General features: G+C 43.9%; 1 protein-coding gene across 1 annotated transcript in view; it reads left to right on the forward strand.

Annotated features, from left to right (window-relative positions):
• Positions 1-629: 629 nt before the first annotated feature.
• The window catches only part of srgap2 (SLIT-ROBO Rho GTPase activating protein 2), a 211,586-nt gene continuing 186,133 nt past the window's right edge, over positions 630-26,082 (forward strand). Inside the window, exon 1 of the mRNA XM_033042275.1 lies at positions 630-2,053. Coding sequence (XP_032898166.1) covers positions 1,987-2,053 — 67 coding nt within the window. The 5' untranslated portion in view covers positions 630-1,986. The remainder of the gene's footprint in view (positions 2,054-26,082) is intronic.

Consider the following 26,082-nt stretch of genomic DNA (forward strand, 5'->3'; position numbering starts at 1 on the left):
ACCCCACAGAGTTGAAAGCATGGGTGGTGAAGTTAGAGTGATTACATCTACTGCAGTTCAAGAGGTCAGATTTGGAGATGTGTTCGGGGTGGGCCAAAGATACTAGAGCTCCTCTAATATCTTTGGGGTGGGCTGAAGAAAGGTCTCGACCCGAAACGTCACCCATTCCTCTCCAGAGATGCTTGCTGCCTGTCCCGCTGAGTTACTCCAGCTTTTTGTGTCTATCTTGGGGGGCGGGCAGTTGGTTTGCAGGCCTGGAAGGGATTGCAAAAAACAAGGAGGGATGAGATCATTTGGATTTATAAAGAAAATACTTAAACGTTTTAAACTGACGGCATTGCTTAACCAAAGCAATTGCAGGTCTACAACCTCAAGGGTAATGGGTTGAATGGGCGTGGAGAAGTTAGAATGGGGCAAGTTTTGAATGATCTAATTCATAACCAATAGAATTTGGAAGGCCACTACAAACGTTGTCATTGTTTGGGTCCGACAAGTACAACCTGACCTGAATAAAATTTGTGTTTGGATTGCGAATGAATGTATTAAGTCATTTTCGTGCATGTGTTTCAATTGCATTCCTACAGTCCCACTCCCAGACAGAAGGAAGCGCTCCTCGTTTCGGAGAAGCTGCGTTTTTTTGTTGCAGCAAACAGCCGCTCTCCTCATGGATAAGAGATCGAACGCTCTTGTTCGTGGCTGGAGATTTTTATTCAGTGGACTGCAGTGACCAAACCCCCCTCAAATCCTGCAGGTTTAAACCTCTGCAGGAATCTGAGAAGAACGTGGAACGTGAATATTTGAAGTGGGGACAACAGGACGAGGGACTTGCACAAAGGAAATTGTGAATTCCACTAAACAAGGAAGGGAAACAAGACGCTGGGGAAAAGATTGGTTAAAAAAAAAAGTTTCTGGACTTGGACAAAAAAAAAATGTCGGTTTTGTGCAAGTTTGCTGGAACCGGAAAGGGTATGATGGAGTTTTCTGCCATGTGAAGTTGAAATGAATCCAGAAACGGCGATTTAAACTCCAAAAACTTTCTTTAAAAACAAAATCCGCCCTTTGGTAAACTTCTTATTGCTTAAAAATTCTCCTTTGTTTCAATCGCGAAAGGGGTTTGCCCTGGACAAGATCTACAAACCTGAGGATTCCATGCTGCTCATAAAGATTTAAATATTTGCTAAAACAGAAGGCAGAGAATACATTGGATGACTTGCTGTTCCTGGTCCCGTTTACTCGCGAATCACTCGAGCACTGAAGGGAAAGAAGAATTACCGAAATACCGCAATTTCAGGGCCCCTCGCCTTCACCCTGTGGTCTGATCGATTTCTGGATGATATCAACCTCGTTCAGAAGAAAAAAAAACGACATTGATTTCAACACATCTGTGCTTCCCTAAAATAACATTTTTTGTTGAAAAACACAGAAAGCTTTCGCTATTGTGTGTTTGTCGAGAACGGCTGTTCTTTCAAGCAAAGCCTTCCATATAAATACCAATCTAGATTTGTGGAGCCGCATTGGGTGGACTGTAATGGAATTCGCCTGGTGTGGGATTGCAACATGCTGAGCTTTGATACAAAGACGCGCAGCCATACATTCTCCACGCACTCCTCTCTCTATCTGTTCCTGCTCCTTGCACCATATGAAAGCCTTTGAATTATTTTCCAGCCTACACATTAATCTCCCTCGCCCCCTCCTTGTTTGAAAGACCTTGCGGACTGTACTCTTTGGAGATTTGCTGCAGTCAGTCTCTCTCTCTCTCTCCCGCTCCCTATTTATACATGCATGATATCCTCCTTTCCTCCCCACCGCCAGTTTCCGTCTCGATTGTGTGTGTCTATTGCGTGCTTTCGATCTCCACCCAAACGTCTTCGTGCTTATGGATTGACCGAAAGAGGGGAGGAAATCGCCTGCAAGAAGATTAGCATCTGGCTACTGCGTTTCCAATTCCTTCTGGCGGAAGATTAACACATTTCTACACGGACAGTCATGACATCGCCTGCTAAATTCAAGAAGGACAAGGAAATTATTACCGAGTACGAAACCCAAGTCAAGGGTAGGTTGATGTCCATATCTGTTTTATTCAGCATTGTGTGTGGAGCAGAGTTCTGGTATATAAAACAATGTTGGCAGTCTAGGTCGTTAAAGGGCCGATGATGCAATCTATGGGTTACTGCCATCCAGTTTGTTGAGATTTTATTGTGGAATAATCAAGGAAATTAGTATTGACATTATTTGTTAATATTCGACAACATTGAAGATACGTGAACCATCTATCTGTAAGCGACAGTATGACAGGGTGCAGTTGCAATTCCTGTCTGTTTTATCTCAGTCAGGCATATAAATAATTCTGTAATTATGTATTAGCAAAAAAGACACAAATTCGTGTTGAAATAATGAATTTGGAATGATTTTGTTCATATGAGGGTAGATGTACTTTAGGTTTTTGATGTGGTGAAAATCTTAATTGTATGAGGTGTGATGGGGGAGGGGAAGACAATACTGGGTCCTGCAGCAAGGGATTAAATATCAAGTTACTTCAGTGGTAGGTTAGAGCCAAATAGGTGTTTTCGTGGCAAGCAAGTAGACCAGTTTGCAACAATCCAACATGGGACATCTCTCAAATCTGGTTCTTCCAGTAATGTTCAGTACCTTCAAGGAACATTACGCAATCATGGGTTTGGTCCTCAGTCAGTGTGGACTTCATTCAGAGCAACAGGTGTGATATTACAGCAAGTCCCAATGTGTTGACCAGCCACTACCAACCGTTTTCTATCTGTTGGTCCGCCACTGACTCCTGCAGGAATGTACCAATTGATGTTAGATGAGGCTGGATCATTCCTTGCCATGAAAATCAAGTGGCCTTCCAAAACTTAGTGCCTTGAACTTGTGTTTAAAAACAAAAGCATATATACCATCTGAAGGAGATTCTCAACCCGAAACGTCACCCATTCCTTCAGCGGGTGATGCTGCCTGTCCCGCTGAGTTTCTCCAGCATTTTGTGTCTATCTTCGGTGTAAACCAGCATCTGCAGTTCCTTCGTACACTATACATTAAAGTATTGGGAATGGGATGGGGGTGAGGCAGGAGTGGTGGGATCTTCTAAATGTTGGACCCCAAATATTTGTGGGATGAAATTGGTCCTGGGCAGAGACCTGAACCAAACGCGAGCTGAAAAGCAGACTATTTTAATTTCCACTACATTTAGATTTAATGGGAGAAATATTGTAAAATGAGCAGCTGATTTTGCCAGTTTTTCTATATTAGTGTACACAACCACTTTCCTTTCCAACTTGTATGAGGGTGGTGGTGGAGGTGGGGGAGAGGATGTGCGGAGGCACAGGCAAGTGTTCTCTGTGTTTCTGGATGCAACAAAGGGGTAAGGGTGTACAGAACAGGACTAGATGTGTGAATGTAGAGCTTTTCATTCTCTGAGGTGCAGGATTGTGTGTACAATTCTTGTCAGAAATAAACATTGCATGGATTTAAAATCCTGAACAATTCTGATCTCTGATTTACTTATGCCTGAGGCAGGACATGATCTGCAGAAAAGTGCTGTACATTCTGAAGATCAAGGCATAGATAGATGTGGAAAGGATGTTTCCACTGGTGGAACTCTAGGACCAGAGGTCATAGCCTCATAATTAATGTGCGTTCTTTTAGAAAAGAGGTGAGGAGGAACTTCTTTAGTTAGGGAGTAGTTAAACTGTGGAACTCATTGCCACAGAAGGCCATGGAGTCCAAGTCAGTGGATATTTTTAAGTCAGAGATAGACAAATTCTTGATTCGAACGGGTGTCCAGGGTTATGGGCAAGAAAATGGGATTAGGAGGTAGAAATCAGCCATGATTGAATGGTGGGCCGAATGGCATAATTCTGTTTCTATAACTTGTGAATGTCGCTGGTATCAAAAGTTCACTCAAGGGGTTGACAGTGTTGAACCCATATCATTCAACCCCCCCCCCCCCCCCCCCCCCCCCCCCCCCCCCCCCACCCCATCTGTTTTTTCCCCTTTCCCTTTCCTTTTCTTAACAAAGCAAATTGTGGTTTCCAATTTTATCTCTTAGGACCTTGTGTTTGGAGATAAATGCTTCAGTGATGATCTACATTATACACACAGATAAATGTTATTCTCCATATCTTAACGATTTCAGAAATATTTGTACCATGCTTTGAAATCTGTTATGAGTCTCTGCATTAAATCTACAATAGTTATAGTTTGCCATGAATTTTTGTTTTTTCCTATGAATTACATGGTATTATACTCTAGGAACAAACCCAGTTCCATTGGAAAGAGAGCCAAACGCTAGTGGCCCCAAGTATATGTACAGTAAACCCTCGTGATCACGGGGGAAGGGGGAGTGGTGTATGCTATTGCCGATCGCCTGCTATATCTGAAATCTGTTATATAGGGGTCCATTAAAACAAGGGTTTGCTATACTTTTGAAAATTTATTGGTACATCCTAATTGATCCAAAACAAAATAATTTTATTGGTACACTTAGACTAGAAAGGGAAAGGAGCACTGTAGGACTTTGGTCAGGCTGCATTTGGAGTATTGAGCGTAGTTCTTGCCGCCCCATATAGGAAAGATGTGGAGGTGTTGGAGAGGGTGCCGAGGAGGTGTACCAGAAAGCTCCCGGGATTAGAGGGTTTCAACTGCAGGGAAAGGTTGGATACATGGATGGTTTTCTCTGGAATGTCAGAGGTTGAGGGGAAACTTGATAGAAGTGTATAAAATGATGAGAGACATAGATAGGGTAGACAGTCAGAACCTTATTCCCAGGATGGAAACGCCCAACTCTAGAGGGCATAGCTATAAGGTGAGAGGGGGAATGTTTAATGGAGATGCGTGGGGCAGGTTTATTTACAGGGAGCGTAGTGGGGGCCTGGAACGCATTGCAAGGGGTGGTGGTGGAGGCAGATAGGATAGTGGCGTTTAAAAGACTTTTAGATAGGCATGGGAAAGTGCAAGGAATGGAGGGATATGGATCATATTTAGACAGATGATATCAGTTTAATTTGGCATCAAGTGTTCAAGAAGGAACTGCAGATGCTGGAAGATCGAAGGTACACAAAAATGCTGGAGAAACTCAGCGGGTGCAGCAGCATCTATGGGCGAAGGAAATAGGCGACGTTTCAGGCCGAAACCCTTCTTCAGACTGAGGAACTTAATTTGGCATCAAGTTTGGAACAAACATTGTTCCTTTGCTGTACTGTTGAATGAAGAACATTTTGCTTTAGTCAACAGCAGGGTGGAAGCTTAATTTTCAACAAGCCAAAATACTGAGCCTTCCTGCTTCGTGCCGTACCCAGTTTAAATTAGTTGTGGATCAAACTTAATGATCTACTCTTTTAGCAAAAGAAGGATTGAGGTTGGAATTGTACATGTGTAGGAAGGAACTGCAGATGCTGGTTTAAACCGAAGATTGCTGGAGTAACTCAGCGGGACAGGCAGCATCTCTAGAGAGAAGGAAATAGGTGAGGTTTTGGGTCGAGACCCTTCTTCAGACCCGACCCGAAACATCACCCATTCCTTCTCTCGAGTGATGCTACCTGTCCCGTTGAGTTACTCCAGCTTTTTGTGTCTATCTTGGGAATTGTACATTGTTGACTCACCAAGTCTGGGAACAGCTGAGACTTTCCGAGGGCAGAGATACAAAATGGAGGAGAACCACCAAATCCTTGTTGGTTCGTTATTTTACTTCTTGCCCCGAAACAGCCTTGGCATTTTATCATTGGTGATAATACTGGATAAATAAATAGAGAGAAAATTACAGCATTTCTGGGTATAAAGAGAAGCAATGGAATAAACTATATAGTATTTTTTTTAATAGTTTTTAAATAGATGACACAAACATGGTTGGGCAAATAGCCTAGTTGCCAAAAGATTCTACTGCATACTTGTATAGAGCCACGATTTCCATAGGCAACCAGCTAAATAAAGTGTTTTTTTTAATTGCAATTTTTTCAAATGCCAGCATTTTTGCTGGGCATGGTGTTGCATAGTTTATCTAAACGCATGGTAGCTTAATTATAATGTAATGCAAAAGATCTAGCGGAATGTATCGGATTCAATAGTGTTTGCTGATTTCTGTGAGAGGTAAAGAATTCACATTGTGTTTGGACATGTTGTACCAGGATTGATGATTTGTGAATTTTACGCAAGGACCGAACCATGAAAAAAATGGCCAAACTATTTCGAGATAATGCTCATAATAGATTTAGATTTGGCATGGAAAAGATAAATTTAGACGAGGTGCAATAATTTTAAATTGGGGTAAGGTCAACTTTACTTTACTGAAATATGAACTAATAAATAAAAATTGGAAACAGCTTTTTTCAGGAAAAAATCAATATCAGAGCAATCAGAGCCATTCAGAGATGAGATGATGAAGATTCGAACCAAATAAGAGAAAAGGGGGAAATTTTCAAACCTAGGTCCCTGTGGATATCAACGAACAAACAAGATGGGGTGTCTGACAAAGAGTCTTGACCCAAAACATCACCAATTCCTTCTCTCCCGAGATGCTGCCTGTCCCTCTGAGTTACTCCAACATTTGTGTTTATCTTGGGTTTATCTTGGGTTAAAGCCGAACTGAAAGCCCAGAGTGGTGAAATTAGGAAAGCAAAACAGTGCATGTACTCTACATGTGAGACCAAGCGCAGGCTCGGCGATCGCTTAACTGAACACCTCCGCTCAGTCCGCCTCAACCTACCTGATCTCCCGGTTGCTCAGCACTTTAACTCCCCCTCCCATTCCCAATCTGACCTTTCTGTCCCGGGCCTCTTCCATTGTCAGAGTGAGGCCCAGCGCAAATTGGAGGAACAGTACCTCATGTTTCGCTTGGGTAGCTTACACCCCAGCGGTATGAACATTTACTTCTCTAACTTCAAATAGCCCTTGCTTTCCCTCTCTCTCCATCCCTTCCCTCTTCCCAGTTTTCCCACCAGCCTTACTGTCTCCGACTACATTCAATCTCTGTCCTGCTCACTCCCCTGACATCAGTCTGAAGAAGAGTCCCGACCCGAAACGTCACCCATTCCTTCTCTCCAGAGATGCTGCCTGTCCTGTTACTCCAGCATTTTGTGTCTTCCTTCGATTTAAACCAGCATCTGCAGTTCTTTCCTATACTCTGAAGTTCCACAACATTCCCCAGGGCCCCACCATTTCTATTCTCTCTCTAGTTAACCTCTTTCCCTTCATGTGCTAATCTCTTGTCTCCTTTTTGTTCTCAACCTTTAGTGATTTCCTTCTTAAGTATGCTCGTCAATCCCCCTAAACCTCTCCAGGGATAAACGTGATCCCAGCGGCCTATAGATGGCCCATGTCTCCTTTTTCCTGACCAGAATCTCAATTTCTCTGTTATTCAGACTTCCTGGTTCCCATTTGCTTTGCCCTTCATTCTAACAACAACATGCATGCCTTGAACTTTCATTACCACTCTTTTAAAAGCATCCCAATTTCCAGATGTCCCTTTGTCCGCAAACAACCTACTCCAATCAACTTCAGCAAGTTCCTATCAAAGTTGGCTTTGCCCAATTCAGAACTTTAACTTGTGGGACCGCCCTCTCCTTATCCATAACTATTTTAATGCTAAGATAGCCACAGAATGCTGGAGTAACTCAGCGGGACAGGCAGCATCTCTGGAGAGAAGGAATGGGTGACGTTTTGGGTCATCTAAATGCATCCTACCCCGCACAATACTCTCTAGTGACATTCTGACCACATATGTTAGGCTCACTGGCTTGTGGTTCCCAGGGTTTCCCTGGAAGCCCTTCTTGAATAGAGACACAACATTCGCCACCCTCTAGTCTTCTGGCACCTCACCTGTATTTAATGATGACACGTAAATCTCAACTAGGGAACCCGCAATTTCCTCTCTAGCTGCCCACTATCCTCGGATATATCTGACCTGATTGGATATATCTGACCTGATTGGATATATCTGACCACTATCGTTTCATAAGATCATATGTGATAGCAGTAGAATTAGGCCATTCGGCCCATCAAATCTACTCCGCCATTCAATTCATCTCTCCTTCCTAACCCCATTCTCCTGCCTTCTCCCCATAACATCTGTCATCCGTTTCTGCTTTCTCCATCAGCCCTGGCTGTGCAGGAACCAGCACACTCTGTGTAATCTCAACCTCCGACTTTCCAGAGTAAACAATTCAAGTTTGTCCAACCTCCCCTTATGGCTCATGGTGTCCAATCCAAGCAGCTTTATGAGAACATAACTTCCTGACTCCAGTACTAAATGCTCCCACTGCTGAACACAAGCTCGCCTTCTTTAAAACTCCAAAACCTCGACATCCTTCCTGTAATGTGGCCACCTGAACTGCACACCATACTCCAGTTTCTCTTGCCTGGCATTTTCACTGGTTCAACGGATTGGAGTTTCAACCTGTACGGCCCTTTATCAGTCAAGCCAAAGAATATAAGAAGAGTATTTGAGCTGCACAAGCATCAGTTAAGCTATCAGTGGAGAATTATTTAGTTTTGTGGCCCCTATACTGTAGAAAAATTTATTAATAGCGTTCGAGAGTATACAGAGGAAATTTACTACCAGAATATTGCCTGGGTTAGAGTGTATTAGTTCCAAGGAGAGGTTGGACAGATGTGGATTGATTTCTCTGGAGTGCCAGATGTTGAGGGGAGACCACGTAATTTGTGAGCTGCACTGATGGGGTCAGACCCATGTTACCAGGGTGGAGAATCAATGAATTAAAGTCTGAAGCCGGGTCTCCACCCGAAACATCACCCATTCCTTCTCTCCAGAGATGCTGCCTGTCTTGCTGAGTTACTCCAGTATTTTGTGTCCATCTAGAGAATCATAGACTGGTGGGCATAGATTTAAGATAAAGGGGACAAAGTTAAGGGAAAAATGCGGGGCAAGTTCTTTTACACTGTGGGTACCTGGAACGCGCTGACAGGGGTGATGGGGCAGACAGATACGATAATGGTGTTTAAGAGACTTTTACACAGGCGCATGGAAATGGAGGGATATGGATCGTGTACAGGCAAATGAGATTAGTTTATCTTGACTTCATGTTTGGCACAGACATTGTGGGCTGAAGCGTCTGTTCTCAGTCTGAAGAAGGGTCTCGACCCAAAATGTTACCCACTCGCTCCAGAGATGCTGCCTGTCCCACTGAGTTACTCCAGCATTTGTGTCTATCTTCAGTGTAAACCAGCATTTGCGGTTCCTTCCTACACTACTCTTCTGCGTTCTACTAGAATGTAGCTAAAGCTAGAAATATCTAATGATGAGATTTATTATGCTGGGCTTGCTTTCTTTAGAATAAAGGAATCTAAGGGGAAATTTTATTGAGACGTTCAGAATTATGAGAACTTTAAAAGGATGCGAAGGAAGTGCTTATTTCTCTTGTGGATGCGTGACACAGATTTAAATTAATTGGGGGAAATATTAGAAGCAAGTTGAGGAAAAAGAATGGTAAAAGTATGCTGGAGGTGGAAACATTTTCTACATTAAGAACGTACCTTTCAGAGAACTTGAGTATCAGTAATCTAAAAGGCTTTGCATCACGAGATAGGAAGTAGTATCCAAAATGCAACTCTATAAGGTATTCAGGAACTTCCCTCGAGCATGAAGGAGAGTTCCAGTGACCTCATAGGACCTCCTAGGACCACGTGTCGACCATGCTGCGAGTTTGAGTCGAGGGCAAACTCTTCTAAACTCGCAGATTAGGACGCCGCAGTGGGACAGCCCCTTTACGGGAAGAAGGTGGAGGCTTTGGAGAAGGTTTAGAGGAGGTTTACCAGAATGCTGCCGGGATTAGACAGTTTTAGCTACAGGGAGAGAATGGATGGACTTGGATTGTTTTCTCTGGAACATCGGAGGTTAAGGACAGACTTGATAGAAGTATATAAAATGATGACAGGCATAGATAGGGTAGACAGCCAGAGCCTTTTCCTCAAGGTGGAAATATACAACATTAGAGGGTACAATTATAAGGTGAGAGGCGGAAGGTTTAATGGAGATGGGATATGTTTTAATGGGATATGTTTCTAAACAGGAGGTGGTGCCGACCGGGATCACCAGGGGTGGCGGTGGAGGCAGATATGATAGCGGTGTTTAAGAGGCATTTTGATAGGCACGTGGAAGTGCAGGGGATAGAGGAATATGGATCAGATATAGGCAGATGGGATCAGTTTAACTGGGCATCATGTTCGGCCTACACATTGTGGGCCGAAGGGCCCGTTCTATACTGTTCTATGTTCTTTGTTAAATGTATCCATTGTGGGCAGTGGATGCACAATACATTGAAGGCATATTTCTCAGCATGTATGTGTGTGTGTGTGTGTGTGACTGACTGGAGCCATGTTCCATTCTCAGCTACTAACCAATTAAATGTTTTACTAAACTGAGGTTTATTCAAAAAAACTCTCTGCTACCGCCCACTCTTGTCAACAGATGCCCCAGCTTCCATGTTTCCTGGAAATATGTTGCTGCTTCTGATCTGTAACAATTCCTAGATTCCAGGAGGTGTACCCCCTGTGGCTTAGGCCTTGTTCAGAATAATTGAGAACATTTTTCCATTGAGGCTCCAATAATTCAAGAATGGTCATGGTCTTTCTGCCTTATTATCGCAACGTCTGGTTTTGTGTACAGAAAGGTAAAAACAGTGAATGAATGTTGCTCTAATATATTTATACTCGACCTTGTATTTAGATTTAACTGCAGGGATAATTGCTGTGTTCAGTAAACTCATACAGTTCATTTTCATTTTTTTTTCCGCCTGGTGTAAAAGCAAAGTTTAGTCATTTTATTTAGTAACAATCCAATTATTGGCTGATAGAGGGAGGTGCTTTGGAGCTGAAACTAACTTTGAATTAACAGGCATAAATCGTGTAAGAAGGAACTGCAGATGCTGGTTTACACCAAAGATAAACACAACATGCTGGAGTAACACAGGCAGCACCTCTGGAGAAAAAGAATAGGTAACGTTTTGGGTCAAGATCCTTCACATCTGATGACCCTTCACATCTGATGACCCTTCACATCTGATGACCCTTCACATCTGATGACCCTTCACCTGATGACCCTTCATCTGATGAAGGGTCTTGACCTGCAACGCTACCTATTCCTTTTCTCCAGGCATAAAGTGTTATCAGTTTCTTCCTGCTGTGTAGATCTGGATGTTTAATGCATTTTCAAAGTAGAGACATTGCATTAGAACATTTTGGTTGTTATTAAGAGTGCTTCAGGAATGGTGGATTAGACTTTCACCCATGTAAACAAATATTGGAACTGATTGCTAAATCAGATGACACCGCCTAACTCACTGAGTTACTCCAGCACCTATAGTCCTTTTGTGTTTTAGCCAACATCTTCAGTTCTTTGTTTGTATATTTTCGCTGCTCCACTGTGAAATCTCCTCAAGGTATGCTTATTTTGAAAAAGTTTCCCTTCTCTCTCCGGGTTCTGAGACACCCTCTCTCACTGCCCGACACCCTCGACCCAAAACGTCACCTATTCCTTTTCTCCAGTGATACTGTCTGACCCGCTGAGCTACTCCAGCTTTGTGTGTCTACAGCAGAAAGTATTTCATGCATAAAACATCTGCATATAAGAGCGCATTTTTCTATAACTGATTGCATTGTAGTTACTCTTCTCTAATCATGAGATGGATGTCCAGAACAGTTCCTTTTGAAAATGGACCAAATATCCTGTATTGATTCTCAAGTAATAGTGAGGTTTGACTGCAGTGAGATTCTATCTATGGTCCTTGACTTGCATAATATTTATCAAAGTAATTCAATAAGAAATCTGAATATTAGATCTCCTGTAGTACGAAGGGAGTGATGCACTCTTGGAATTGCTGTCTTTAGGATTTGCTGGAAGAGTCTAGGACCAGACATTCAGTTTAGTTTAGTTTATTGTCCCATGTACCAAGGTACAGTGAAAAGCTTTTTGTTGCGTGCTAACCAGTCAGCGAAAAGACAATACATGACTACAATTGAGCCATATACAGTGTATAGGCACACTGCTGTAATTTCTACATGGTGAAACCAAAATGTATAAAAATGGCCATTAATAAAATCGGACAATGTGCACTTTAACCACATTTTCTTTTTCTATTACAAATCTCAAATTGTGGGTACAGAGGCAAATAAATAAATGATGGGTTTTTGTCCCAAACATTATGGAGGGCACTATATGATAAGGGAATAAAATTTAGTGCAAGGTAAGGCAAGCTTCAAAATAAAAAGGCATACCTTTAGAAAGGAGACGAGGAGGAATTTCTTTAGTCAGAGGGTGGTGAATCTGGATTTTGTTGTCTTTGTTGCCTTTTGTTTTAAGGCAGCGATTGACCGATACATGATTAGTACGGGTGTCAAAAGTTATGGGGTGAAGGCAGGAGAATGGGGTTGAGAGTGAAAGATAGATCAGCCATGATTGAATGGTGCATTAGACACAATGGGCCGAATGGCCTACTTCTGCTCCTATGATTTAAGAACTTATAACAGTTGAAAAGCACAATTGCTGTCCTGAGCTTCTGAAAGGTCCTATAAATCTGCTTGTCGTCTTTGTTCTTAAGCTGTTTTTTTGTCTAACATTTGAATATTTTGTTAGATGATCTTCTTTGCATATGTACAGCTTTTAAAAAATACCCGTGATTTTTTTAGTCCATATTCTAAGAGGAAAGTTGCAAAACTTGTTCTCCTTTTTTTTAGATCATCTGAGATTTCGGTCAAACCATAAGAGGATTGGAAGCTAATTGAGTCAAATAATTTAGTTCTGGTTCCTGTTCTGTTGTGCTCCAGATACAATGAAATAAATTGCTATCGCTTGTAATTGAAATGGGAATAAGAAATCAGTGCATTTTTGCCCAATGACCCAGTGAGAGAGTCAAGGACTAGAGGTCATCGCCTCAGAATTAAAGGACATTCTATTAGGAAGGAGATGAAGAGAAATTTCTTTAGTTAGAGGGTGGTGAATCTGTGCAACTCTTTGCCACTGAAAGCTTTACCGGCCAAGTCAGTGGATATTTTTAAGGCAGAGATAGATAGATTCTTGATTAGTACAGGTGTCAGAGGTTATGGGGAGAAGGCAGGAGAATGGGGTTAGGAGGGAGAGATAGAACAGCCATGATTGAATGGCGGAGTAGACTTGGTGAAATCAAGTCGAATAGCCTAATTCTACTATTCCTTATGACCTATTTTAAGGAACTGTTTCTGAATGCCATAATGGTTGTAGTTCTTTGTTGCTGTGTTGATTGTCCAAGTTATTTCACATTTTTTTATTCCGTTGAGAATTTCCCTTCTACCAATTATTGAGTCATGCGGTGGTAAGGTTCATGAGGTGAAGATAGCAAGATTGGCGTTAAAGTATAACGGTCAAACAAGATACACAACTGTTCATGCAGTTAGTATTTGATTTTTAAGAACCTGTCTTGAACATATGGATTTGTTGATCTGGCATCACATTCATGAACAACAATTGAACTTTCCATCTTCATCAAACTTGTGTCTTTAGTTCGTGGGCAAAACTATATGTTGTGATCCATCAAACCAGTTCATCACAATATGTTTACCAACTGGTTAATGTGCAGCACTAACTACTCGGAAGCCTTGAGTCTAAAACTTGCCAATGCAAGTGGTGAACTTTTTGTATATGTTGTTTATATAAGCTAATAGAACAATCTGAAAGTTTCCATTTACTGGAGTTACTGAACTGGGTCCCATATGACTGTTACTCCTGTACCATACTCCTGCTTCACGATTTAATCTCTCGTCGTACTGCCTATTATGCCTCCTTGCATGTAGGGCAGCAAGGAAGGTCCTCCACTCCTGTCTGTTCTGGGCTAGCTCTGGACACTAGCTTCTGGACACTTTTCATTTCCTCCTCTACAGTTCAACGCCAGATGGTTTTGGGTCTCCCTCTTTTCCTTTTCCCTTCCGGTGTTCAGTGCAGGGCTATTGGGATGCTCTGGTTCTCTTCACCATTGACATTCATCCTAGCATCTGTCGATAGCCCTAGAGGTCCATCACGCCCGGTAGTGTTGATTCCTTCAGTTGCTGTTTCCGTAACATATTTGTTTTACGAGACAGGGTTGTTGGCCCTGTGCTCAACCTCCAACCTGGAGGACCAGTGGGTCGCTCTTCATCTCGCCTCTACCCTTCGACCTGTCCAGCATGGGAGACCCTAACAGGAGACGAATCTCCCGCTGGCATAGCTCTAGGGGTCACTGAGAGAAACAAGCTCCCCGACCACAATAAGGTTGCAATCCAATGGGGAGTCCTGCTTCACGGGGAGAATACAAACTCTGCGCAGGTAGCACCCGTGGTCAGGATCGAACCCGAGTCTCTGGCGCTTGTAAGGCAGCAAATCTACCAAATATGCCAAAACATTTAATTTTGTTACTGCCAACTAAAAGTGCTAAACGCTATATATTACAGTGTTTAATAGCAAATCATTTGACAAGTGTCAATGGAAGTAATTGCTTGTCAATTTCTATAGCCACCTGTGGTGAAACAAGTAGCCTGAATGAGATGGATGAGACATTGATGTCTGATCACTGCGGGGAGATTACATGGAAACCTTTTTCCCCCCAGACTGTTTTCTACCCCAAGATAATTTTATTTTCTGCTTTTCAATTTCCAAAGTTTTTTTTAAAAATGGTTCTTTAGTTCCCAATTAAAATCCATAACAAATTAAAACTAGGCATTACAACCAATTCGATCCTTGTAATACGAATAACATTCTCTACTTTATCTGTGTGGTTATATACAATTATGGGTAATGGAAGCAGATAGTAGTTCTGTTATAAATTGAATTGAATAAATTTTATTAGCCAAGTATGTACACATACAAGGAATTTGCCTTGGTGCTTTGCTCACAAATAGCAAAATGACATACAGTAGACAACTTAAAAATAAAACATTATAATTTAAACGTGAAGAATGAAATAAAATACCAGAGCAAAAGGAGGCTACAGACTTTTGGCTGTTGAGTTGAGCTACAGCTTGTGGGGAAAAAGCTGTTTTTAGGTCAGGCTATAAGCTGACTATAAAGCTGAACATAGAATATTAAACAGTACAGCACAGAAGTAGGCCATTCGGCCCAGTTTTTCTGAAGTTCCTGGCCAGCGGGGCCAAGCCCACCGTTAGGCCCGGCTTGCCCGCTGGGGATGTCAACGGGACCCGCGAGCAACGGCCGAGAGGGAGGTGGGCCGTTGGAAGCTCCCGGTGAGCGCCGCGGAGCCGCCCAACAGACCCTTCTTCAGACTCCAGCATTTTGTGTCTATCTTCGTTGTAAACCAGCATCTGCAGTTCCTCCCTACCTGACATTACAGCAGCCATTTTAAGTGCATCAAAAAGAACCGGATTTGCACTAATCTACCCAACAACTGTGTTTTGTTTCTCCTTTGGATGAAGATTAGTGAGTTGCTTGATTTTATTTAATTGATCATAAGAATCTATGTTAAGATGTTATCTTTAAATTTTACCCACCACCCTAGTAAAATCAGTTTCATAGTGAGAAGTTAATTTAAATCCCGGCCTTGTTATGTAACTATTATCCTATCTTCTATCGCGCTTGGTACCATTCTTTAAAACATAGATACATCCTAGTATGGAAGGAATGAAGAAGAACAATGAAAATGTAGACTTAGAAGCCAGTGGTTGGAAAAATGAAACTTTTTTTAACTGTTTAAATTTATCTCTGATTCACTTTCCGCTTGAATCTCGGGCAGCGTTTGTAACTCTGCCAAGAACAGACCTGGAATCAGAACACAGTTTACAAGCTACAAGGATAGGAGACATTTGCGTGAAACAGTGAAACACTAAAGTGTAAGATACGATTACAAGTGGATGCACAGGCATCTTTCATCACATCAGTAATTAGGGATAGACTTGCTCATTCTTGTCTTTGGTGTTTTATAGACACAGGATGGTTATGGTACGTGTCATGTTTCTATTTAAATCCACATGAAAATATAATAGTTGGCTTTTGTTTTGAGGATGGATGATAAGATGATGGGTTTTGATTCTTCCATGGCCCCTCTTATTCCCTTGAATCTTTCTTAAGTGGTTACTTTAAACATACAGCAGTACTGGGGTCGTTTTGACAACATGGTTTATTATGGAAGAGGGGGGCAGGAATACATATTTTTACCTTTTTGGTCACAACTTCAAAAAACACACAAGTCTGTGAGACACAAATTCCCACATACAAAACCATGCTGATTATTCCTAATCACCCCTTGTCCGTCCAAATTCATGTCTATCTTATTACTCAGAAACTCTCCAGTAACTTTCCAACCACAGATGTTAAGCTCACTGGGCTGTAGTTGTCAGTCTTTTCCCTACAGCCCTTCTTGAATAGAGGCACAACATTTGCCTCCCTCCAGTCTTGGGGCACCTGCCCTGATTTAGTGACGAGCTGTAAATCTCAGCCAGGGCTACTGCAATTTCCTCCCCAGCTTCCCACAGCTGTATCTGACCACGCCCCGGGAGATTTGTCCACCTTCTTTCGCTTCAGGACCTTCATCATCTCCACGGCCATGATACTGACTGCTCTCAAGACACTTCCATTGAAGTTCCCCAGTCCTCATGTCTTTCTCCTTGATAAAAACAGAGAAGAAATACTTGTTGAGGACCTTCTCCATCTCCTATGGCTCCACACAGAGTTGACCGCTTTGATTCCTTAGGGGCCCTATTCTCTCCCTGGTTATCCTTTCCCCTTTTATGTACCACCGTAGGGCGGCGCGACTCTCGTCAGCAGCTGCCTCTGCAGTCCGTCTGCGTTTTTTATTATTTTATGTCTATGTTTTTATGTAGTTTTTGTTATTTTTGTTGGGGTATGTGTGTGGGGGGGTGGGGGGGTTGGGGGTAACTTTTAAATCTCTCCCTGCACGGGAGACCCGATCTTTTCTTTGTCGGGTCTCCGTTGTCGTTGGGGCTGCAACGAGGAGCGGCCTCCAACAGGAAGGCCGGGGGCTGTGGTGCCGACTACTCACCTCACCGTCGCGGAGCTGGCCGAGTCCAGAGCGGGTGGAGCTGTGGTGGACGCTGCTGCGGCCCGACCTCTGGAGATTCGGTGGCTGCAACTGCGGGTTTGGCGGGCGGCACCGGGAGCCCGCGGGTCCCTGGAGGGAGTCCGCTTTTCAGGGCTCCCGCAACCGCGACTTCTCCCGCCCGAGTTGCGGGGTTGAAGAGCTCCTGGAGCGGGGCCTACATAACCGCCCCGCGCGGCTTGGAATGGCCACGGGAGTTTGCGAGCGCGCGCCGGGGGCTCTAACATCAAGACCCGGTGTGCGACCTTGCATCACCTGGCGTGGCTTTAATGGCCACGGGACAATTCGCCATCGCCCGCCGGGGGCTTTGACTTTGACTCTGACATCGGGGGGGAGAGTGCAGTGGAGAGAGAAGTTTTTTTGGCCTTCCATCACAGCAATGTGATGGATGTTTATGTAAATTATGTTGTGTCTTGGGTCTATTTGTTTGTAATGTATGGCTGCAGAAACGGCATTTCGTTTGGACCTCAAGGGGTCCAAATGACAATAAATTGAATTGTATTGTATTGTATTGTATAATATCTCCTAGGATCATCATCATTGCTATATGCCAGAGCTACCTCCTGCCCTCCTGATTTCCTTTTTTAAATGTGCTCCTCCTGGGATACACTTGATCCCAGCAGCCTAAACCTGCCCCATGCCTCCTAACCAGAGCCTCAATTTTTCTTGTCAGCCAAGCTTCCTTACGCTCACCTGCCTTGCCCTTCACTCTACCAGGAACATGCATGTCCTGGACCCTAGTTAGCACACTTTAATAAAACATCCCACTTTGCTGATGTTCCTTTTCCTTCAAACAACCCGGTCCAATCAACAATGTCCACAATGGGGTGGAGGTGAATTAGACAATACCCTAGCTTATGGAAAGACCTCTTCCAGCCCCGATATCCGCTTTTCATGACACGAAAGGTCTCGCACAAGAAAGTTTAGTTCAGAGATACAGCGCGGAAACAGGCCCTCCGTCCGGCCCACCGTGTCCGCGCCGGCCAGCGATCCCCGCACACTAATACTATCCTACACACTAGGGATAATTCACAATTTTACAAAGCCAATTAACCTACAGACCAGGACGTCTTTGGAGTGAGGGAGGAAATCGGATATCCCAGGGGAAACCCACGCGGGTCACGGGGAGAACGTACAAATTCTGTACAGACAGCACCCGTAGTCAGGATCGAACACAGATCCCTGGTGCTGTGAGGCAGCAACTCTACCGCTATGCCACCATGCCGCCCGCTGTAAATATTTTCTGACAGCTCTGTGTAAGAATAAAGTGATTTTGTTTAGTTTGTGTGGGAACAGTCAGGTGTAGGAAGGAGTTGCAGATACTGGTTTAAACTGAAGATGGACACAAAAATCTGGAGTAACTCTGCGGGTCATTGACAGCGTCTCTGGAGAAAAGGACTTGATGACATTTCGCGTCGAGACCCTTCTTCTGAAGAGTTTCTCCAGCTTTTTGTGTCTCTCTTGGGTATAGTCAAGATTCCCTTCTCTCTTTGGTCAAGATCCATTGAGTTTGCTGTTTATAGATATCCAATTATAATACTTAATGACTTATTTCAGACCCTTGAGCTGCATTGACGAAGTTAATTAGTGGCACAGCGCAAATGATCAGCTGAACTACCCACCCATTGACACAAACAAGGAACTGCAGATGCTGCTTTATACCAGTGCTGGAGTAACTCAGGGGGTTATGTAGCATCTCTGAAGAGAAAGGACGGGAGACGTTTCGGGTCAGAACCCTTCTTTCGAAGAAGGATCCCAAACTGATTTGTCACCCATCCATTTTTTCCAGAGATGCTGTCTGACCCGCGGAGTTACTCCAGCACTTTATGTCCGTCTCTTTAAATAGTGCTCTTTTTCCATCCTTCCATCTTGTCACCCTTGTATGATGTGCTAATCCTCTACTTCCCCAACTATGGATTTGCCAGCTCTAACCAAACCTGGTTCCAATTCCTGGTCCTACCCCTGTCCTCAACCTCAAGCAAACCTGGGCTCTGACATGTTTCCTTGTCTCACTCTTCCCTTCCCTCCTCATTGTATGTATTTAGTTTCCACTCACCTGATCTTTGCTTATGCTACACTGGTAAAATGAGTGTTTGGGAGGCGTTTGATTGTGCAAGGTGTGTTTCCACCCAGCTTGTCATGAATGAATGAATGAATGAGTGAATGAATGGCCTTTGTCTGCTTTAAGCCTGTTTAGATGCCACAGGCTTTGGGCTTTGTGGGTCACTAAATGACATAGCAGTGGGCCCTCATACAAAAATCATTTGGCCCATCGCCACAAACCGTTTCCCATGCAAATGGTTTTTATTTACACGGGACCTTCTCTCACTTATTTCAAAATGGCTAACCCACTACAGATGGAATTTGTTGATTGGGGTATAGTGATTGTGGGTTGCACAAATGTTGCAATCATTCTGCACACACAGGCAGCCAAGAATCACAAAGGATAGACACACAATACTGGAGTAACTCAGCGGGACAGGCAGCATCTCTGGAGAGAAGAAATGGGCAACGTTTTGGGTCAAGACTCTTCTTCAGACTGAAACTGGTTAATGTAGTGATATTGTTTAAGAGACAAACATTGACTAGGACACTGCGAGAATGTTTGAACATTTTCCATGGCAAATTCTGAAATAATTAATGTCCAACTGAACAAGCTGGCAGATCCTTGTTTCCTTTATCAGCGTTACTTGTTTGCAAATCTTTCATTCAGTGTTCTTTATCTCTCTACATCATCGTTTATATCTCTGTTCCCTTACTAGTCTGAAGAAGAGTCTTGACCCGAAATGTCACCCATTCTGTCTGCCTGACCCGCTGAGTTACTCCAACTTTGTTGCGCAAATGTTGCAATCATTCTGCATGCACAAGGGGCCAAGAAACACAAAAGATAGACACACAATGCTGGAGTAACTCAGCGGGACAGGCAGCATCTCTGGCGAGAGGAAATGGGCGACGTTTCGTGTCGAGCCCTTTCTTCAGACTGAGGGTCAGGAGAGAGGGAGACACAAAGATAAGGAAGAGTAAGGTCTGAAAACGAGAGATCAAAGAGGGTGTGGGTCAAGGAAAATGTAGATTTAGAAAAAGGTGAGGACAAAGCAAATAGAGATAAAGTGTAATCGGGGGGACAGTGGGACTGGTCGGAGAAGTAGGGTGAGGGAGGGATGGAGAGAGAGGGAAAGCAAGGGTTACTTGAATTTAGAGAAGTCAATTTTCATATTGCTGGGGTATAAGCTGCCCAAGTGAAATAGTAGGTGATCCAAGTGGTCACAAGTAGAATGTGCACAGTTAAAACCCAAGGTCAGCATTGGGTGTGGTTCATTGGAAGTGTGAGACAGCACTAATTGCTGCATTATTGTGCTGCTCCTGTCAAATAGCCAGACGATAATCCACAGTCTGGGCTGTCGGGTGATCAACTTTTACTAAGGTGGCGTACTTGGTGGTGCCTGGTCAATGGAAACCCAGTGTCTTTATGCAGAGAAAAACTGCAAAAGAGTGTTTCTTTCTTCTCTTCTCCCAAAAGAAAAGAACTAAACCAAGATTAACCAATATTCCTCCCTTTCGCATTAAATTTCAAAGACCCGAAGCGTCACCTATTCCTCTTCCCCAGAGATGCTGTCTGACCCGCCGAGTTACTCCAGCTTTTTGTGCCTATCTTAAATTTCAAAAGCTCATCTTTCTCATTAGCTGCCTCTGCTGAGTTGGCAGGAGAATGCGACAAGGCATGCCACTGCCTGTTTGCTGTGCGACTATTCTCCGCAAACCAACAAAGAAAATCCATGCACATCGATGGCACAAAAGGAGCATTGGCTTGAGAGAATAATGAACTCTGAATGCAGTCTGAGCCTCAGCTGACCGTAACAATGTTACTGTAAAGGCATGTTCGCAATGGCTCAGACAAAAACACAGTGCTATTAGCAGGCAACAGGTCAATCTCCATCCGAGCGACAATTACAGATTGTCCTTGTGTGTCGGCAGACGTGCAGAAAGTAACTTTTGGGAAACCTCGATGCTTTGAATAATGCCCACTCATGATAATGTTGACATATTAAACATATTCTCCAGAAAATGTTTCTTTGAAAGTACTGTCCAGAACTCTTTATTTTGTTCTACAAACTATTGAAGATAGGTTTCTGATGGTTAGTGCTCATTTTTGTTCTCAACTCTCACAGCACTTAACCATCATTAATCTTTATTATTTATATACACTTTATTCTTATTTATGTCTGGCATTGACAAAAATGTGTGCCCAGATTTATATGTTTACACCAATGTAGTTTAGTTTAGAGATCCAGCATGGAAATAAGTTTATAAGTAAGTAAGTAAGTTTAATGGCCAAGTATTCACATACAAGGAATTTGTCTTGGTGCTCCGCCCACAAGTCACAACATGACATACATTGACAGTTACGAATGACTCAGAAAACACTAAACATTAATAATAATAAAACATTAATGATTAAACACCATTGATCAAGCATGTGAACCAACACAATTCCAGATCAAAGGGAGGCTACAGATTTTTGGCTGTTGAGTAGAGCAACTACTTGTGGGTTAAAAACTGTTTTTATGTCTGGCTGTGGCAGTTTTGACAATCCGGAGTCGCCTTCCTGAGGGAAGTGATTCAAAGAGTTTGTGGCCAGGGTGAGAGGGACAGAGATGATCTTGCCCGCTCGTTTTCTGGCCCTTGCAGTGTACAGTTCATCAAGTCCCTTCAATAGGCCCTTTGGCCCACCGAGTCCATGCTGATCATCTGTTCATACTAGTTCTATGTTGTTTTACTTTCGCATCCACTCCCTACACATTTGAGGCATTTCACAGAGGCCAATTAGCTTACAAACCCAAACATCTTTAGGATGTGGGAGGAAACTAGAGCGCCTAGAGGAAAACCATGTCGTCACAGGGAAAATGTGCAAACTTAACACAGACAGCACCCAACGTCAGGATCCATCCTGAGTCTCTGGCGCTGTGAGGCAGCAGCTCTCTCTACCAGCTGCACCACTGAGACACCCCTAACTAGATATTCCACACTAAGTTGAGGTTGTACAAGTAGATTCCATGTAGAAACTAAAGCTGAGAAGCAAGGAGGACATGTGTATGCATGTTGTCAGAGAATGCACCTGCAATATGCTGTACCTTTCTTAGATGTTTTGAGTTTCATTTCATTTTGGATTACGTCTTTCCTTTTCAATATAGGTTCCCGTACTCAAACGATGCATCAGGGCAAACCTTACAATCTTAAATTAATAAATTGAAGATAAATATACTTGGGACCTCAGTATTCTCTGCAGTTCTGCAAACATCCTTGATTACCTTATTTTAAGCAATTAGTAGATGTGGGTAAAATTGTGGAAATGTTTTCAGTTGTGCAGGACGTGGATGTTACAAGATTGTGGCCAGGACTAGAGGGTGTGAGGTATAGGGTGAGGTTGAGTCGGCTGGGACTCTTAATCCTTGGAGTGCAGGAGTCTGAGGGGTGATCTTATAGAGGTACTTTTCAGATCTCTTTATTTTGTTGCACAAACTATTGAAGATAGGCTTCTCCCGTTGATAAAGCATTTTTGTTCTCAACTCTCACAGCACTTAACCATCATTAATCTTTATTATTTATATACACTTTATTTATATCTGGCATTGATTAAAAATGTGTACCCAGATTTATATGTTTACACCAATGTAGTTTAGATTAGTTTAGAGATCCAGCGTGGAAACAGGCCCTTTGGCCCACTGAGTCCATGTATAAAATCATGAGAGGAATAGATCAGATAGATGCACAGAGTCTCTTGCCCAGAGTAGGTATTCGAGGACCAGAGGACATGGGTTTAAGGTGAAAGGGAAAAGATATAATAGGAATCTGAGGGGTAACTTTTTCACACAAAGGGTGGTGGGTGTATGGAATAAGCCACCAGAGGAGGTAGTTGAGGCTGGGAATATCCCAACGTTTAAGAAACAGTTAGACAGGTACATGGATAGGCCAAGTACGCGGCAGGTGGGACTAGTGTAGTTGGGACATGTTGGCCGATGTGGGAAAGTTGGGCCGAAGGATCAATTTCTACACTATCGCTCTATGGGGCATCATTAAGACTGAACACGCGCAACCTCTGATGCAGGGGTCGGCAACCTACGCCCCCCCGGGCCGAATGCGGCCCGTAACCCGAAATCATCTGGCCCACGGGTGGATTTTTTTCCCCCGTAATCAACCGGCCCACCGAGAGCCGAGCTCTGGCTGTACCGCATCCTGCGCAAAGCCGCCGGCTCGGCCGCGCACCTTCTGTGAACACGTTTAAGAAAGAACTGCAGATGCTGGATCAATCGAAGGTAGACAAAATTGCTGGAGAAACTCAGCGGGTGAGACATGCAAGGATTGCATGAGGCTGCCTCACCCGCTGAGTTTCTCCAGCATTTTTGTTTACCTTCTGTGATTTGATGCCTGCCATCCGGGGCGGGATGGGGGCGTGATCCATGTGTACACGTAATAGATGCGTCCTGGCCCCTAACAGAACAAGTTTGTCGACCCCTGCTCTAATGGGCAATTGGAAATGTGGGATACAAGACACTTAAGGGCCTGTCCCACGAGCATGCGGCAAGCGCGACCTAACGTGTCGCTTGAGCCGTACGGCCTCGCGGGGCCGGTCCCACTTGGATCGCCGGAGCTGTATGGAGTTGTTCGGAGCTGGTCCCGACACTGCGCGGGGCTCCGAAAAACTGACACTGTCAAAAAATTCCGCGCGGCAAAGGCCTGCGGCCTGCGGCCCGCAGCCGCATTGAGGCCGTACGCACCACCTCGACGGGCATGCGCAGTGTCTCGACGCCATACGCAGCGTCTTGACGCCGTATGTCATGCGCGAACTTCCCGCGGACTTCGCTCGAACTTCACGTCAACTCGTACGGGATCACTCGACCTCCGCACGGCCCCCTCTTCCGGTTTGGTCACGCTCGCCGCATGCAGTCGCATGCTGGTGGGACAGGCCTTCTACGGGGATCACTCGACCTCCGCGCGGCCCCCTCTTCCGGTTTGGTCACGCTCGCCGCATGCAGTCGCATGCTCGTGGGACAGGCCCTTTACGCCGGTTTTTCCTTGTACAGCACATGTGCTGTGGGCTCGATACCATGATAGTACTGTGCGTAGTTCCAAAGGCCCGATTACAGTAATTGATTTGAGCAGTGGTCAGCAGATAAAAATGATTCACCAGAAATCGCACCTGGAAATGTTCTTGTAATGAAAAAAATAAGAATATTAACAGTTTGGGAGTTGGGAGGTGAAAGAAGTGGGATGTTGTGAACAAGGTGTGGGGAATTGCAAAGCAATTTGTAAAATTGCAGCTGATCAGCAGGGAGCACAGTAATAATATTGTCTATCCCTGGCTGGGTAAGAAGGGGAAATAGATTGAAGGCTTTCATCTGAAAAATGAAAATAACAAAGTAAATATTTCACTGAGTCACTGGGATACAATTTATTTCAACACTTTGTCATAGTGGAGTCAGATGAGACCATCAGTTATTAGCGGCAATAAGTATATGAAAAGCATAAATATAAAAGTTGTGAAGGGAAATTGAAAGAGATTGCTACTGTTGATCTCACCCAAGTGGGACTGATTTTTTAAAAAATGTTGCAGCATTGAAATTGTTTAAGAAAGAACTGCAGATGCTGGAAAAATCGAAGGTAGACAAAAATGGTGGAGAAACTCAGCGGGTGAGGCAGCGTCTATGGAGCGAAGGAATAGGTGGCGTTTCGGGTCGAGACCCTTCTTTAGAAACATAGAAACATAGAAACATAGAAATTAGGTGCAGGAGTAGGCCATTCGGCCCTTCGAGCCTGCACCGCCATTCAATATGATCATGGCTGATCATCCAACTCAGTATCCCGTACCTGCCTTCTCTCCATACCCTCTGATCCCCTTAGCCACAAGGGCCTCATCTAACTCCCTCTTAAATATAGCCAATGAACTGGCCTCGACTACCCTCTGTGGCAGGGAGTTCCAGAGATTCATCACTCTCTGTGTGAAAAAAGTTCTTCTCATCTCGGTTTTAAAGGATTTCCCCCTTATCCTTAAGCTGTGACCCCTTGTCCTGGACTTCCCCAACATCGGGAGCAATCTTCCTGCATCTAGCCTGTCCAACCCCTTAAGAATTTTGTAAGTTTCTATAAGATTCCCTCTCAATCTCCTAAATTCTAGAGAGTATAAACCAAGTCTATCCAGTCTTTCTTCATAAGACAGTCCTGACATCCCAGGAATCAGTCTGGTGAACCTTCTCTGCACTCCCTCTATGGCAATAATGTCCTTCCTCAGATTTGGAGACCAAAACTGTACGCAATACTCCAGGTGTGGTCTCACCAAGACCCTGTACAACTGCAGTAGAACCTCCCTGCTCCTATACTCAAATCCTTTTGCTATGAAAGCTAACATACCATTCGCTTTCTTCACTGCCTGCTGCACCTGCATGCCCACTTTCAATGACTGGTGTACCATGACACCCAGGTCTCGCTGCATCTCCCCTTTTCCTAGTCGGCCACCATTTAGATAATAGTCTGCTTTCCTGTTTTTGCCACCAAAATGGATAACCTCACATTTATCCACATTATACTGCATCTGCCAAACATTTGCCCACTCACCCAGCCTATCCAAGTCACCTTGCAGTCTCCTAGAATCCTCCTCACAGCTAACACTGCCCCCCAGCTTCGTGTCATCCGCAAACTTGGAGATATTGCCTTCAATTCCCTCATCCAGATCATTAATATATATTGTAAATAGCTGGGGTCCCAGCACTGAGCCTTGCGGTACCCCACTAGTCACTGCCTGCCATTGTGAAAAGGACCCGTTTACTCCTACTCTTTGCAGGACCCGTTTACTCCTACTCTTTAGCATTGGAAGTGATCATTTGACCAGTTGAGTCCATTCCAGCTCTTTGTTGAGCAATTCCATTTGCCTTCCCTTGCGTGCGTCCAGTTCCTCTTTGCGTTTGGTGAGGGAAGGAACTGTAGATGCCGGTTTATTCCGAAGATAGAGGCAGAATGTGCGGCATGTTGGTACAGTGGTAGAGTT

This window comes from Amblyraja radiata, chromosome 24, assembly GCF_010909765.2.
Source record: "Amblyraja radiata isolate CabotCenter1 chromosome 24, sAmbRad1.1.pri, whole genome shotgun sequence".
Taxonomy (NCBI): domain Eukaryota; kingdom Metazoa; phylum Chordata; class Chondrichthyes; order Rajiformes; family Rajidae; genus Amblyraja; species Amblyraja radiata.